Raw genomic sequence first — 16,539 nt, 5'->3', positions numbered from 1 at the left:
ACACATTTTCAAGGGTGACATCATCACAAGTCGCAGTGCCTGGTATCCAATTGCTTCATTAATACTTCCTGCATTTCAATGAATAAGGCACTCCCGTGTGTGTTTTCTTTAATTAAGGCGTGCTCCAGATGAATAAAAATTGTTGCTATAAAATTAGCATCATTAGAAGTGTTTTTCAATATGAATCCAACGACGCTAATTACGTATAACGTGATCAAGATTTTGTTTCTTATTTTTTCGGTCAAAGTTTGTCTTGAAATACGTGTAGAGCTTATTCAACGAAATGGAGGCAGTATTTTAAGGGTAAAACAATATTAAGAATGTGCTGTTTGAGGCAGGAACGAGGATGGATGAAAAGCTCACCACCACACAGCACATACCCGAACTGCATTTTTTTAAAAATGTTCAATCATATGCAAGCTAAAAAAACTTCTCTTGGCCTAGTTTGCACAGGGTATTCCAACCCAATAATAGTACAAATAAGTTGAACTGCTACTCTAAGAGTTGCTCGGGCATTTTAGGCAAATCCTCCAGCTTGCATCGCATCTAATTTTGTGTTTAATCCCAATTAATCAATTTGAAAATAAGATTTTGGCCTATCTATCTCTACATATTTAGCTCAGATATATACCTAACATCTGGTCATGAATGTCCATTGCATATGTGCACCTTCCGTAGCAAGGATTTTTCTTCCAGCTTGAGTTGCAATTGACCTCATTTGTCTCTAGAGCTTATCATTAGGTTCTTATACATCTGCGAATGGCAATTATCTATCCATGCACATGACTTTTCATCACATGAGAATTGTTAATTTGTTTAGTGGCACTAGCATGGCTTAGCTACTTGGTTCAACTTGACCGGGACCCCTTGCCTTTTTTTTTCACAAATATACATCGTTGACAGTTGACAATTCAGTTAAAATTTTACTGCATGTAATTAGAAGGTGATGTTCTCTTGAACACCTCATGGTTTCACATGCACCTACACCAGTCCAACTTGAGAGTTGAGTTAAGACCACATTAATTACTAGTATATTATTTAACTATTTGAAAATAAAAAAATGTAATTTCGTATGGTTGACACTAGATGCATGAACAACTGGATCACTGGAGACCCCCCAAGTGGTGATGCTTAATTTAGTCACCTAACGTCTCATTGGACATAACCTATATGAACAATTATAGTTGACTAGGGATGAACGTTTGGTTGTGACCAAGTCCTGGCAAAGTGGAGGTGACCTAGACGCATTTTCAAGGGTGATGTTATCACAAATCGCAGTGCATGCTATCCAATTGTTGGATTTTTTGAACGGGAAGGGTCCCGAAGGACCTGGAGTTTCCATTAATTCGGCCGTGGGTGCACACTTACAGAAAGGACCACAAAGGAAAGTAAAGTTACAACAAGGTCCTACAGATAAACAGAGACCACCCAGAACAAGATCGCAAAAACGCGATCAAGACCTAGAACATCGCCGGCGATTTGCAGCCTCCAGACGCCGCCGCTCTTACTCGAACCGAGGACATCACCACTTGGCCGAGTCAGAGCTTGTGAGGAAGCGTCGAGGCTGGAGAAGATCCTCCACCTAGGGAGGAAGAAGCATGGGCAGCTTTTGCTGCCATGCTCGATGGGGCCAGCCCTTCTGGCCGAAGATAGCGGCGACACGAAACTATCATCGCTTGGAATCCGTCGCAGGGAGCTGAAACTCCAGGAGCTCCCAGATCCTTCGCCGCAAGCCAGCCCCCATCCGCCCAACCTCCTCCGCTCCCTCGCCGCCACGGCCGGCCGAGAGGAGGAAGAGCATCTGATTAGAGCCAGAGCATGGAAAATGACGCTTACCGAGAAGACTCGCCTCCAAGCCAAGCTCTGTCTTCTTCAACCTTCGAAGCCAGATGGAGAGCTTCGTCAGCGACCGCCCGGTGTTGCGCCAGAGCACCAAAGCGGGAGAATATCTCCAGCTGCCTCCAGAGCGTGACACCGGGATTGGCTTCTTCTCCCCCTCACCTCCACGGCCGGTCGGGATTAAAAGCCGCATCCAAGCCCCGTCAAACTTCAAGAGGCAACTCCACACATCCATGACCTTATGAACGGAGGTCCCCGGAGAGAGCATGTTCACCTTCAACTCCAACAGCCGGAGTTGAAGAAGGTGAAGAAGCAAACCCAGGATGCACCAGATCTTGCCAGGAAAGACTGATGCCCTACTCATAACTACCGGCATACTGCCAAACACCCTAAAACTAGACTTATCTAGTCCGGCGCCTCTCCTATCCCAACTCTGGCCAGCTAATCCGGCGGAGAGGGCATCGGATTGGCCCGGTCGGTGGTGGGAGGCTCTCAACTATTGTTCACGCTAGAGAGAGGGGAAGGGGGAGGTCGTGGTTGGATAGGGACCTAACTGAAGAAACGCAATTGCTTGATTAATACTCCATGCATTCTAATAAATAAGGCACTCTCGGTTGTGTTTTTGTTTAACTAAGGACTACTCCAAATGTAAAAAATTATTGTTATAAAGTTAGCATTATTAGAAAGTGTTTTTCCAATATGAACCCAACGACGCTAATTACGTACTCCCTCTGTTCCTAGATATAAGCCATATAATTTCTGGCAGGGAAATTAAAGAATGCTCATTAAGAAAAAAATATTTAATGTTTAGGTAAGTTTAACCCTAGAAATGGCGTGAGCTAATAGAGGACTTTGCAGAAGATAAGGAAACCTAATCAAATTCATAAAAATATTGTCCATACAAGCGGGGCAACGGAATACACTTTTTTATCATGGAATTTTTTCAAAAAACTATATGGCTTATACATAGGAACGGAGGGCGTATAATGTAATCAAGATTTTATTACTTAAATTTTCGACCAAAGTTTGTCTTAAAATACGTGTGCATCTTATTCATCAAAATGGTGGTACTATCGTACAATGGTAAAATAATATTAAGAATGTGTTGTTTGGGGCAGGAACGAGGATGACAAGCTCACCACCACACCGCACATACCGAATTGCATATTTTCTTTTGTGTTTATTTAAAAAATGGTATTCCGTCCCTTTTTTACAGGGTATTCTAACCCACCCAATAATAGTACAAGAAAGTTGTATTGCTACCCTAAGACTTGTTGGGCATTTTTGGCAAATGCTCCAGCTTGCATCCCATATAATTTTATGTTTTAATCTTAATTAATCAACTTGAAATTAATATTTTGGTCTATCTCTCTCTACACATTTTAGCTCAGATATATATATACCTAGCATCTGGTCATGTCTATGCCCAATTGTACATTACATTCGTGGACCTTCCGTAGCAAGGACTTTTCTTGCAGCTTGAGTTGCAATTGACCACATTTGTCTCTAGAGCTTGTCGTTAGGTTCTTAGACATCTGCAAATGGCAATTATCTATCCATGCACATGACTTTTCATCACATGATTGTTAATTTATTTAGTAGCATAGCTTAGCTACTTGGTTCAACTTGACCGGGACCCCTTCGCCCTTTTATATCACAAATCTACATCGTTGACAGTTCACACTTTAGTTCCATGTTTACTACATGTAATCAGAAGTTGATGTCCTCTTGAACGCCTCATGGTTTCACATGCACCTGCTTCCTTGTTACTAATACTGTCATTCAAATTATCGGGTGGCACGTCACTGATGCATGCATGTAGGCCGTCCGATCACCAACAATAATAATGAAGCTACGGCTGAGGGGCCGAGCAAGGACATGGAGTACTACCGGCCAGGCATGAAAAGTCAACGCGTGGACAATTGGCGCCATCGTCGTGCTTAAATAGATGTACACATGCGCAGGTGTACTTAGGCATACCGCGATCGGGATAGAGAAGATCGGCTCCTCTCGAGCTGCAAATCCATCAATGGCGTTGACGGTGGCGGCCGAGAGGGAGAGCAGCAGGGGATCAGAGCAAGAGCAAGGAGGAGGAGTCAAGCTGGCGCGCGGCGGCGGCGAGGAGAGGACGAGGCGGCGGGAGCACATGTTCGACAAGGTGGTGACACCCAGCGACGTGGGGAAGCTGAACCGGCTGGTGGTGCCCAAGCACTTCGCCGAGCGGCACTTCCTCCCGCAGCTGCTCCCCGCCGCAGGCCTCGCGGCGGCGAGGCTCGCAGGCGCCGTGCTGCGGTTCGAGGACAGCCGCGGCGGCGGGCGGGCGTGGGCCTTCCGCTTCTCCTACTGGAGCAGCAGCCAGAGCTACGTCATGACGAAGGGGTGGAGCGCCTTCGTCCGTGACCGCCGCCTCGCCGCCGGAGACACCGTCTCCTTCTGCCGCGCCGGTGCGCGCCTCTTCATCGACTGCCGGCGGCGCCGCGGGATTCCACCGCCGGCCGCCCCAAAACCCTTCGTGCCATTTATGGGACTGGTCGCCACAGCGCAGAGGACAACGTTGGACGAGGCGCGCCGGCAGTTCGTGCGTTTGTTCGGCGTGGACCTCGAGGTCGCCGGCGCTGACGAGCCGCCGGTGTTGCTAGATCTGCAGCTAGCCCTGATGAGATGATATCCACGGCATCCACAGCAGATTCTTTGCTTTATTAGTCCTGATTATGTACATACAGTAGATCATCAAATCAAGTAGATGGATGATCCATTTGATCTTGCCAAGAACCTGTAGTTTTTTCCAAATTTGACCCTGCAACATTTCTGTTTCGCATGTCTCCTTCGCTGCTTTACCATTCAGATCCCACTTATCAGAGGTGGAGCTTAAAATAAAATTAACACAGCACGGTGAATCGAACATGGAACCATTCACGCGGAAGATCCGCGTTCGGACCATGGGGGCTTAAAATAAATTAACGCAGCATGATGAGTCTATTTGGTCAAATATCATCAGAGCCAATTACGAGGGTCGAGGATGCTGACAACCTGGGGCCATGGGGGCTCCCACTTCCGAAAAAGCCTCCACAAGATCAGACACTTTAAAGTCGGCGCTAAGCATGAGGTGCGGAATGGAACCCGCACAAACTTTTGGCAGATTGGTGGATCGGAGATGAACCACTCAAAGACACCTTCCCTCACTTATACTCCCTCCGGTCCTAAATATAAGCCATATAGTGTTTTGAGAAAAATTCTATAATATAAGGTTTACTACGTTGCCCCACTTGTATGGAAAATATTTTTAGTGATTGGATTATGTTTTCTTAGCTTATGCAAAGTCCTCTATTAGCTCACGTTAATTGCCTAGGGTTAATCCTAACCAAACAAGGTGTAATTTTTTTCAAAAGTGTGTTTCTTAATTTCCATGCCAAAAACTATATGGCTTATATTTAGGACCGGAGGGAGTATGCGATAACAATCCAGCGATATCTGTTGCCCACGTTTGCCTTCAACCAACTTTTACACGAATTTTCAAGTGGATGAGATCGGTCGAGTGGTCTCAGTTGGAGATGGGATTGCACGTGTTTATGGATTGAACGAGATTCAAGCTGGAGAAATGGTGGAATTTGACAGCGGTGTGAAAGGAATAGGAAGGCTTGACTATCTGTTTCCGTCGATCTTTGGACCAGGAGACTGCAAGTGCATGTACATCACTTCCACCTGAGTCCATGTATGCCAAGTTATTGCAGGGGACCACGTGGCACACTTCAAAGACATGTGCGAGGCCAAGGTCCCACTAAAAATCAAGATCTTTTCTTGACAGTTGCCTTGGACAAGCTCCCGACTTGCAGCCAAATTGCTACCCGCCAGGGTCCTTCTAATGGCGCTTGTTCTTTGTGTGGCGCCGCAGAGGATGCCTCACATATCTTCTTTAGCAGCTCGTTTGCCAAGTTTTCCTGGAGTGCTATGCGCCAGTTACTTGGGTGTAACTGGCGCCCAACAAACTTTTTTCAGTTTCACGCAATCCTTTTCAGTTTTTTGGGCCTTTCGCGTAGACTTTTGTGGGTTTTGTTTCTTGCGCAATCCTGAGCTCTTTGGTTGACCTGCAATAAGCTCGCCATTGAGAGGAAAGTCATTAACCACCCTGCTGACGTTTTATATAAAATTGTGATCCTTTTGCAGCTGTGGAGCATCAAGTTCAAAGGAATGGGACAAGGATGACCTTGCTTGGATGGCGCACAAGCTAAGGGGGCTCTACGTATCTATGAGACCAAGAAGCTGAAGACCAAGCCGGTGGATTGACCACATCGCTTGCAGCTCAAGGACGCCGCGCCTAGTAGCTACTTGGATTAGGCCTAGCTATTTTACCTTTGTTTGGCGAAGCTGTATGCCGCAGCATTATGTCTTAACTGTGTTGGGTTCCGGTTTGTATAACTTGCTAAACATCAAGACTTTATTAATTTAAAGTCGAGCACATGGTGTCTTTTATCTAAAAAAAATGAATCAGCAGGAATCCGATGGAGCCAGAAACAGGCCGCCTAGTGGGAGTCCACGCGAAGTGGAACTCAGTCGGTCTGTAACGGGCCCCTAAACAATATATTCAGGAACTACACAAAACATGTGATGTGGGCCGACAACCCATATAAGGATTGAAGCTCACGAGCTACACAAAACATGTGATCTGGGCGATTTCTTGAGCGAAATAGAAGCTCGCGAGTGCTAGGAGGACCCCTTTGGGCCCGGCAATCCACGGGCAGGGATTGGACTCTCTGTTTGCGACCGCCTATAAACTTTAGGACGTTGGACGCTGCTATACCTGTAATACCCTTTGGGCCCGACAATCCATGGGCGGGGATCGGACTCTCTGTTAGCGACACCCCCTATAAACTTTAGGACGCAGAACGCTGCCATATCTGTAATAATCTTCACTACTATTAAAAGAGCCAGAAGGGGGCACATCCTTTAAATGTCATCCATACACATCTGAGGGTCCAAATAGTCTAGAATGGCAACGACTCCCAATCGCTAACCAACCACGTTCTGTGCTAATGAAACAGACGGTTTCCCCAAACGCCTTCGCCGCCTACTTTCTCTGCCATACCGAGCCGCCGCCCCTAACTAACACTGCTGAGCCATCAACCGTAATGGTCCTTTGCTTCGCACAACACCTAGCCATGTTCGTCTTATCGATTCTTTGGTCCTTTCTTTATGCTTATGTCTTGCATTTGACTGAAACTCATCAAGCAGTTTACGGCAGGGCCGAGAGTCAGTTGTGACATGTAAGTTGGAACCACCGTCGTTTGAAGAATCCTCAGATTTGTCAGGAAAGTGAAGGTAAGCTCATATGCTGTAAAATACCATGATTATACTACATCATTTTGATTATATATTAAACCTAGCTCAAGCATCTTTTATTGAGTTCGCATCGCTTTCATTTGTTTTCAGAAACTGGGTTAACTTCTTAATATTCAAGACGGATGCCGGTGTTGTTTATTGATATAATTACACCGATTCAGGAGAAAGACATTGCCCATGTCGTCCTGGCAGACATGATTCACCACCGCGTAGCCATGTTGCATGTCTAGATCACGGTTGATTGCATGCTAGCGTGCATAAAGGAAACAAGCCCTATGCAATTATCTTGGTTTGAGTTTTCCGAATATTTTACATATCATATAGGTAAATTTTCAAGGCAGCAGCTAACTCTCTCTAATTGTTTCCTCAATTCAGAATAATTTATCAGACACTTGGAGCTGATTTCCGTTGAGTTCCATCTCGGTGTGATTGTAGCTGGCCTGCTGGGGACAAGAATCTGTCGTTAGTGTCGTTGTTTAGGTATGTTTGCATCATGGGAAGCAGTCGTTGCATATACTAACTATGTTCTGTACAAAGCACGTGTCTTGTAATATGAATATTGTTGCATTTTATATTGTAAGCTAAACTTCCTAGAGATAAGCTGCTATAATGTTACACAGTTTCTTGGGTTGTATATCTTTCACCAAATAGTTTAGGTTGCATATGTTTTACATGTACTACTCGATCTGTATGGTGTATGTAAGAGGTGATATTCGGATCAATTAAGAAAAGCCTTATAAATACGTGCATTGGAGGTATAAAAACAGGGAGCGGACAACTCCAATCGCTGTCTAATTTCCCCCCAAAACACGTAGGCCACGAGACAGGACCCAACGCCGCCGCACGTCGCCGCGTCGCCGACCGTCCTGCGCGGCCGTCGCCGCCGCCCTTCAGCAGATCGGCCTTCGCCCCAGCGCGCCGCCCGTAACCAGCGCGCCCATCGCCGCCCTGCTCCCACGCCGCCGTCATCGACGAAGCCGTGTTCCCGGGCGCCTCCACCCTGCCCGTCTCGTGTACGCCGCCGCCCGTCGCCTGCTCCCAGCTCGAAGGCTAACTCCCCCCACCAAGCCCGCATCCCCTGCACACGGATTCGACGCAGAAATCTGAAGGTACTTGAATTGCATATTCTGAACCTACCTACTATCAGCGGATTCCCTTTGAGATCGAAACCTAGGCTACAATAGATGGAACGTGAGCTGGATATATGTGTAATTCGTGGTTTTTTCCGTCTTGTTGTTTATTCCATGAAGACGTATATTATTCAATCTAATATCGGGGCATGAGTCCATGGAAAGGATACAATTAATGGTAAATTGAATGATACGGCTTTCTTGACAATTTCGAGTTGCGTTAATTCAGAGATGTTTGAGTATAAATTATAGTGCCTGAAGCAATTGACCTGTGCAGAAACATCATACTTACTCAACCTTTTAACAATTTCTAAATAAGGAATGAGTTTGGGTATGTAAAAATTTGCTTGTGTGCAAGTTTTGGAAAAAGTACTTATCTACTTGAGTTGTTGTTTGATTTTATGAACAAAACAACTTTGCCAGTTTCCTTTTGTATTTGTGAGATTTTGATTAAATTTGCATTGCATGGTCTGTCAGCTTATATTTCTGTTTCTTGATGATTTTTCCCTAGGTTAAACTGAGAGCACGTGGGAGAGACATCGCCATTAGCCGGCTCTATTAGAAAAACAATACCCTGAGCTTACCATTTGCAAGCTTGTGGTGTAAATTTCACTTTATTTATTTGGTAAGTCTATTTGGATTACTACAATTGAGATGTTTATCTCTTTCTTGATCAGAACCGCCGCTGGTACATCACCATCTGACTGCCACCGACGTCGATCCTGAATGTCTCTTTCCTGGCACATATACATATGGATCTGCATCTAAAGCTAGCTCCTTATCTAAGAAATATATGCCGTTACCTGAGTGTCACTTTCCTTCACATGCATATGGATCTGAAACTGTCGGAACTTCTTATGAGTTTGTAATTTATTTTGAAATAATTAGTTATTTATTGTGTTACAGTTTCATTGCTCAGTGCTATGATGTCCACGAGGTACTTTGATTTGTGATATTAGTATGCAATTCATATATTTTAACATCAAGTATCTAATCTGGGCAATGCTATTTTGGTTTGGGATACTAATCCCTATATTGTATATCAGATCTGCTTGGTCTGTTCGACAGTTATCCATGATGTTCTTAATACAATTGTCTGATGGATTTGCTGGTACAACGAAACAAATGTGATGGTCAATTTATTACTAATCTGATCGTTGGTTTCATGGCCAATTTACTTCGCCCTCTGCTAACTAAATACATACTGTATTGTTTTTTCTTATTTTATAAATCTTGGTTTCCTGGTTACTTTACTTGGCTTTCTCTTGATGTGTGAGTTCAGTCCAGGTATTAAATATTTCCAGTACAAAAATCTGAGAATTGAATATGCCATTATTGTATCCATGATATCATTGCCCATTCTATCATTATCATATGTAAGGTTCTGTAAACTACACACTTGCTATTTTGTTACTCCATCGATCCATAATAACTATCGTGGATTGAATTTTATGGATATGATGAGGTATTACATTTGATTTTTTCTCTGGTAGCTAAGAATGGACGTGACCTTGCTGACATTATTTGGTATCCAACTCCTGCAGATTAAGAGCACTTGAACAAAGCATACGCCAAGCAATGTACACGAGGAGCTTGCCAATTATAGCAAAGGAAATTCAATTGACTAGGTCATCTCTAGATGCTCAGTGTGATCACCAGCAGCAGCTTCGTGAAAAGCCAATGTTAGACTTTTGATGTATTGATTTAATTGAATCTTGTGCAATAAAATTGGCACCGTGTTTGGATATGGTTTAACTATGCATTTTATGTAAATATCTCAGTTTTATGTCTATGATAAATTGCTAATAATTTTGGATTGTTATAATCTCCTAGCAATGTTTCTCAAATGTAGGGGAGGGATTCTGATTTTGTGGACACCTATATAAATTTAGGTCAATCAACACGTGCATTGCACGTGCAACATTACTAGTAACAAACAAGGGGAAAAAACCTCCAACCCTAGCCGGCAGGGCACGCTGCGGAACATTCTGCAATCTTGATCGCCGAAGACCCGGCGATGTCCGTTTTCTCCAGATCTGCCCCTTCTCCTTCCCCAACTGCGAAAAGCTGCGCGTTGTGAGTGTCTATCTCCTCATGTGCTTAATTGCTCTTGGAGCAGTTGTCCAATCGAGTATATCCCTCATAGACTCGAAGATTCTAACTCAGTAATGTTTCAGTTCTGTCTCCAATCTCCACTGTGGATTGTTTTTCCGTCAATCCATTGTTGTTTTCCCGTCAATCGTAGTCACCCCCTCTCTAATCACATCAATAATTAGGTCAATTTACCAATTTTGCATTTCAGTTTCTGCTTTCCTTTAACCCAACTCTCTGATTTGTGCCATTTATAAAATATAATGGGATTTCGTGAGGTTTGTTTATTTAAATAGGTATGCATATATATTTTCTGAGATATTTTATGTCGCAGCACTGCAGAGATCACCATCACGGAGGAGAGCAGCGGCAGTCGGCGGACCTTTCATGTGGATGAATCCGTTTTGAAGAAGTGGCAATGTGAGTCCTGGATTGATCTTTGAGCTCTCTTGTTGCAGCTGGTTCTTCCTTTCATTTCTTGTACTTGCTAGGGCACAGTACTGCACGCCTAATTAGCTGCTGTATCACTCACGATGTGCTCGTTTATCATGCCTGTTCTTTTTAATTCTTTTCATTTAGTTGAATGGGATATGAGAAAGGAGCAAGACGATGAGGAACAGCAGTATAGGAATGAGATGAAGGAAAAGATGATGGATGCTGCATTCGTACCGGAAGCATTTGGTGACCCAGTCAGCATTTACCAAAAACCACACCACACTGACCAAGCTTCACTTTTGATATCCAGTGTTGTCTCAATTGCTTTGTTCAATGGTGATTATTCTGATATATGCATAAGCTTATCCATTCTTCTGCATTCCTTACAGTTAATGATCTAAATCATGATCCTGTGCAGGAGACGTGTTGGTATATGCATGCTCCGGAATAGCTGTACGCCACTGGCATGGTAATATAAAAGATTTCCATACAATATTTGCGACTTCTGCACGTTTGGCCCAGAAATTTAATGACAATAGAACCAGAGATGATAATTTGAGGGTTGGTGCTGCTACTCACTGTTGTCATATTTATTTTGCTTCACGTATCTTGAAGATAATTGGGGTCAATCATTCTGTGATGTCGTACTGAGGGTTTTATCTAAGGGTGTCAAGTGAGATCCCACTTTTGTCCCACTTGTAGTATAATTTGACTTTTTTAGTATAAATTTGACATCAAAATTTGAACTACATAGTACAAAATGACATCCCACCGGGATCCCACCTTGACACCCTAGTTTTATCACTGTAGATCGAAGTTCGTACTTCTGATAATAGAACTCTAGTTGGCTTTTTGGGACTATATGATGAAAAGAATGGTATCGCTATTGTCACGTCTTTGAGCGTTGAATGTATCTACACTATGGATACCTGTAATCCTGTGGATCTGTCCGGAGGCCACCTCGATGGTGAGCTATTTGCATTTGGCTGTGCTACCAATGGCACTTTGATGAGAGCAAATTGTTCCCATCCTGTTTTCGAGGATAAAGACCTTGTGTCAGTCAACTGTATGATAACAGAGGTACACTCTTGCATTTGTTTTCTTACTTCTTTGGCATGATTTGTGCCAACCTTTTCCTTTCTAATTCCTGGCACTTTACTAGAGTGGACGTGGAGGGCCAGTTATGTACTTTGACTTTGGTGAATCTGTACATATTGATATTGCTGGGCTTATGGTTGAATCTTGTCAAGGCAAGATCACTCTTCTATCAGCGAATAAACTTCATAATTGGTTACAGCATGTTCTTCTGATAACCAGGTATATCTTCTTTGCAAGTCTAATATTTATGAGCCACTAGTAGATAGTCCGGGCAGAAAACATATACAAACATTAATTAAATTGTTGTCCTGTTTGTTGAGTGAGCACTTAGAGCTAGTTCCAAGCAAGTAGGTTCTCCAACAGAAATGGTTATTTAGAAGAAAGATTGTAGAGGGAAAAAACCTATTCAAGTAACATCTTAGCCAAGGAATAATAAAATTATATTTTATGCGTAGCACTCACCCAAAGAACTTGGCAGCAACCTAAAATAGGTGGCAATAACAGTGGGAGACTGGTAAGTTCCAAACTTGAAATTTAAATGCAATCACCATTTAAGACACAGCTAGTGCAGAAACAGGATATACTATGTTCTAGAATAATCACTACTTGTTTGCCTTTCCAAACAAATAACAAAAGGAACACTTCTTGCAAAAGATAATGTTCATTGAACTATTTACAGTTATGCTACAGAGGTTGTAGCTCATGCTCAATACTACCACATTAAAATTCATTTATCATACCTGTGCTCGCGAAAAAAAATCATTTATCGTACCAGCAATGTAACTAACATAGTATGGTGGGTCTATACAAAGGTCACGAAAATTAAGATGCAGTAGCTTATTATGTTGGGAAAATATCAAGTTAACAATTATCTAACATTTGGCACTCCAGGGCAAGTACAAAACAGATATGTTGAGTTCAACTCAAAATAGGTAAGAGGCACCGCTAGCCAACACCAATAACAAAGAGTTTAGACAAAGCTGTACATGAATTGTGGAGTAATATCCAACATGGTCTACGACCAATGTACAACTAAACAGGCATACAACAGGTTGCTGAATACCACCACAGTATCATTTTATTACATGCCTTTAGTCCACTGCAGCAAAGAAATTTATCATCAAACTATCACAATGCATAAATATAATGATGATTACAAGGTAGAATGACAATGTCAGGTGGGACCCAAGTGGTGGCAGACTTTGAATGGTATTACCAGAGTCTATAGGAACTGAGAAAGAAAACAATAGACATATGCAGACCAAAAAGACAGAATAGGAAAAAACTAACAGAAGGGCAGGCCATATAAAGCGCCAATTATTACAGAAGACTGCATACGCATGGTAGATCCAGACAATATATAGAGCAAGAATATGAACCCAATACTTATAAAACTGCACATAGGCAAATAAACTTCCTGAACAAACATGACTAAACTACCCACGAGCCTATGACCAAAGCCTTTGGAAAAGTACAAAGTGACACATTTTTTTTAACATCTTCATCTTCATCCTCACGTCATTTTTTTTAATTTTTATAAGTTGATATCCAAGTATTATTGAATTTTTATAAGTTCATATTCGAGTATTATTCATACTTGTCTCCTGTTGTAAATTTTGGTTTATGTGCACTTTTTAACCTGTATTCAACATGTTTCTTTGCAGTACAACTTCCCACTTTCGTGGATATTCATTGCCTGAAGGTGTAGAAACAGTCATCCCTTCAGGTGTGAATTATCATGCTTGCCACCATTCTAAATGTTGCCTGCCGGCCATTAATTTTGCGCACCATATTGATTATGTGAATGACACCTTGTTGCATCAGGATTTATGGTAGAATCTAAGATTCTTCAGTCCTTGGGCTATCCCCTGCCACCGCCACTCTTGTTTGAGCGTAAGTGGTTCTTTTGAGCGTAAGTGGTTCTTTTATATTGCTCACTTCTCCCTTGTGCACTTGTTCATTGCTAACTTGTGTACGCCTGTCCTAATAAACCAGTCAATGGGAGATTGGCTGGTAGTTTTGAAGAGCATTTTGGTCAACTTCATTATTGGGAAGGGTATCCTTTCGATTTCTCTTATGATTATGGGAGGTATCCTATCTGGGATCAACTTGGTGGAACATTAACTCGGCAAATTTCCGAAAGTGTTGTCTCAGTTGCTTCATTCAAGGGTGATGTTTACAGTTTTATGCAGTAATTGTATTTTATCCTCACTAACTAATGCTCAAAAGTTCTGATGTGCAGATAACAAGAGGTGTTTTGCTTGCACAGGCCTGCTTATAACAGGCGGAGAGTGCCAGTTTGTTCTTACTTCGGCCAGTTTGGTCAGGACTGGTGCTGTTGAAGGCGAGATTGATGAGAAGTTGACGGTTAGTGACCCTATTCAGTTTTCTTGGTCAAGTTAGGTGATGCTAAATTAGTTGAGCGTGATCGCTATGTTTGTTGCAGATTGAGGTGTTCCTCCCGCCAAACCCCCCCGTGGAGGGGATACTGGAACTGTATCATCAAAGTTACAACATTGCCCTTGTCCGTCTAAAACGTGATCCCATTGCTGGTATTTCTCCAGAAGGAATCTTGAATGTCCAGGAATTTAGAGATACAGAGTGGATGGCAGATATGCAGGATGACAATATGATAAGGCGTCGCCGTGACAAGCATCGGGTAGTAGCTATTGGGCGTGCGACTAAACAGTCTCACGGATTATTGATGGCATCAATTGGTGAATTAAAGGGTAAATACAAGGCGTTTCTCTCTACTGGTATGTCAAAAAAGCCTTATTGTCCAGACCTTCGTTTGTCCACATGTCAAATCAAGAAGGTACAGTGGTAAATTTCTCTGGTCATTCTTTACATGGTACGGACGTGGATAGTTAATCTATTGAGCAGTATGTTCAATCTATTAATACATCTACTGAACTGTTGGCACAAGTTCTTGTAACTGTCTGTGCTCTTTGCTATTAGGTTGGAATTGGAGGCCCCCTTATTAGTTTGCATACAGGCATTTTCTTTGGCATGAACTTTTATGATGAAAGTGGAACAACTCCTTTTCTGCCAAGGAAGGAGATTCTAACAGTTTTGATGGAGGGGTTTGATCTGTTAGAGAGGTATTTTTTACTCCAAGCTTATTGCAGACACATATATGTGTTGTTTAGGTGTTCAGCACCAACTTAAATAGAACTTATGTTGGACAGTTCTACTTTGGTCGGTCGTCCCATAAAGATGGATTTGTCTTCCAAGACCCTAAAGAGAAAGAGAAACCAGTAAGTATAATTGTTCTGTTTCTCAATGCCAATTGCTTTTGGTAGCATATGCCCTAAACCCTATTCAACAATGAACTTATATTAAAAGTAATCCTAAAAAACTCTTTTTTTCTGATGGCAGGTGGCCTGTGTCCAAGCCATATTGGTTTCTTGGTGGTGAAGATCATCCTGTAGACCATCTTGTTGGGAAAGTTCTCATGTAGAGGTGAAGCTGCTGCTGGAATGCTCTCAGATGTGCAAGTATCTACTACCTCCATACCGGATTAATGGGCAAGATGTGCAAGTATCTACTACCTCCATACCGGATTAATTGGAAATTACGCACTTCGAGAAACAAATTTGACTACTAATTTGATCAATAAAATATAAGATATATATCATAAAAAATATATTATTGAAAACATTTTTTGAATACGAATCCAACGGTATAATTTTTGTGGCATATATCTCATATTTTGTTGACCAAATTAGTAGTCAAACTTGTTTCTCGAAATGCGTAATTGCCCATTAATCCGGTATGGAGGTAGTATTTATGGTGTTTGTCTATGTGTATCCTTTGTGAGGTATTTAAGGACATATTTGTCCTAGCAAGAGTAGGGAGGTTTACTGTATGTGCTAGTTCGTGTTGGAGCAGTTGGCTAGACATTCAGATATCTTTTGAAGTAAAACATGTAGCCTATCCCTTGATTCTCGTGACCAATCAAATATCTAGCTAAAGCTGTACCCAACTACTTCTCATTCTCTTATGACCAGTTTAATCCCTATAGCTTCCCCGATCTTGGTCGCCTGCCCATCTTTGTTGTATTGCTTGCCGCTCCCATGAATAGCTTCTACATAACTTCTGTTTCTTGTGAACTAGCTCAAAACTTATAATAGCTACGGCTGGATGTTTGTATCGGAACATCATATAGCTGTTGGCGCAGGTTCACGGGAAGTCCCCTGTGTCAAGCTAGCAAAAGCTGCGGTGATCGATTCGGTGCTTGATTTTGCCTTCGCTACCTAGGAAGTAATTATAGTAGCTCGTGGTTCGATACTCTTATTTCGAAACTAGCTACAACCAATCTGTGTTCTTGCAGTTATCAATTGCCTATGAACAACTACTAGATGCAAACATTAGTTCAATAAAGATTGCTATTAATTACCAAAACCACACATGTAGCTTCATGGACTTCCCAGCGTTGAGCCACCTAATCGACCATAAGGCCTAGGGCACCAGCTTTGTGGGTATGAATCTGCCACCACATCAAATACTCTAGCTGAGGAGCTATCTTGGCTAAGGATGGCAATTTTACCCGCGGGTACGGGTACCCGCGGGTGCCGTGTTCCCGCATGGGCAGGGTATGGGTACACTT

At 42.6% G+C, this 16,539-nt stretch overlaps 2 protein-coding genes and 2 long non-coding RNA genes across 4 annotated transcripts; all 4 read left to right on the top strand.

Annotated features, from left to right (window-relative positions):
• Positions 1–3,868: 3,868 nt before the first annotated feature.
• Positions 3,869–4,504, top strand: LOC124655844 (B3 domain-containing protein Os06g0107800-like). The gene has a single exon (XM_047194679.1). The coding sequence runs from the start codon at positions 3,869–3,871 to the stop codon at positions 4,502–4,504; it is 636 nt and encodes a 211-aa protein (XP_047050635.1).
• Positions 4,505–11,067: 6,563 nt separating this feature from the next.
• On the top strand, positions 11,068–11,726 carry LOC124653516. The gene is made up of 3 exons (XR_006987939.1): positions 11,068–11,168; positions 11,251–11,393; positions 11,643–11,726. It is a non-coding gene; the product is annotated as an uncharacterized LOC124653516 (long non-coding RNA).
• A 1,865-nt stretch (positions 11,727–13,591) lies between these two features.
• On the top strand, positions 13,592–14,065 carry LOC124652451. The gene is made up of 3 exons (XR_006987712.1): positions 13,592–13,656; positions 13,755–13,823; positions 13,926–14,065. It is a non-coding gene; the product is annotated as an uncharacterized LOC124652451 (long non-coding RNA).
• A 613-nt stretch (positions 14,066–14,678) lies between these two features.
• LOC124651755 lies at positions 14,679–15,525 on the top strand. The gene is made up of 4 exons (XM_047190793.1): positions 14,679–14,745; positions 14,889–15,031; positions 15,119–15,187; positions 15,309–15,525. The coding sequence occupies exons 1-4, from the start codon at positions 14,689–14,691 to the stop codon at positions 15,388–15,390; spliced, it is 351 nt and encodes a 116-aa protein (XP_047046749.1). The 5' UTR covers positions 14,679–14,688; the 3' UTR covers positions 15,391–15,525.
• The last annotated feature ends 1,014 nt before the right edge of the window (positions 15,526–16,539 follow it).

This window comes from Lolium rigidum, chromosome 5 (genome assembly GCF_022539505.1).
Source record: "Lolium rigidum isolate FL_2022 chromosome 5, APGP_CSIRO_Lrig_0.1, whole genome shotgun sequence".
Taxonomy (NCBI): Eukaryota; Viridiplantae; Streptophyta; class Magnoliopsida; order Poales; family Poaceae; genus Lolium; species Lolium rigidum.
The sequence above is the reverse complement of the archived record's forward strand: the minus strand, read 5'-3'. Positions and strand labels throughout refer to the sequence as shown.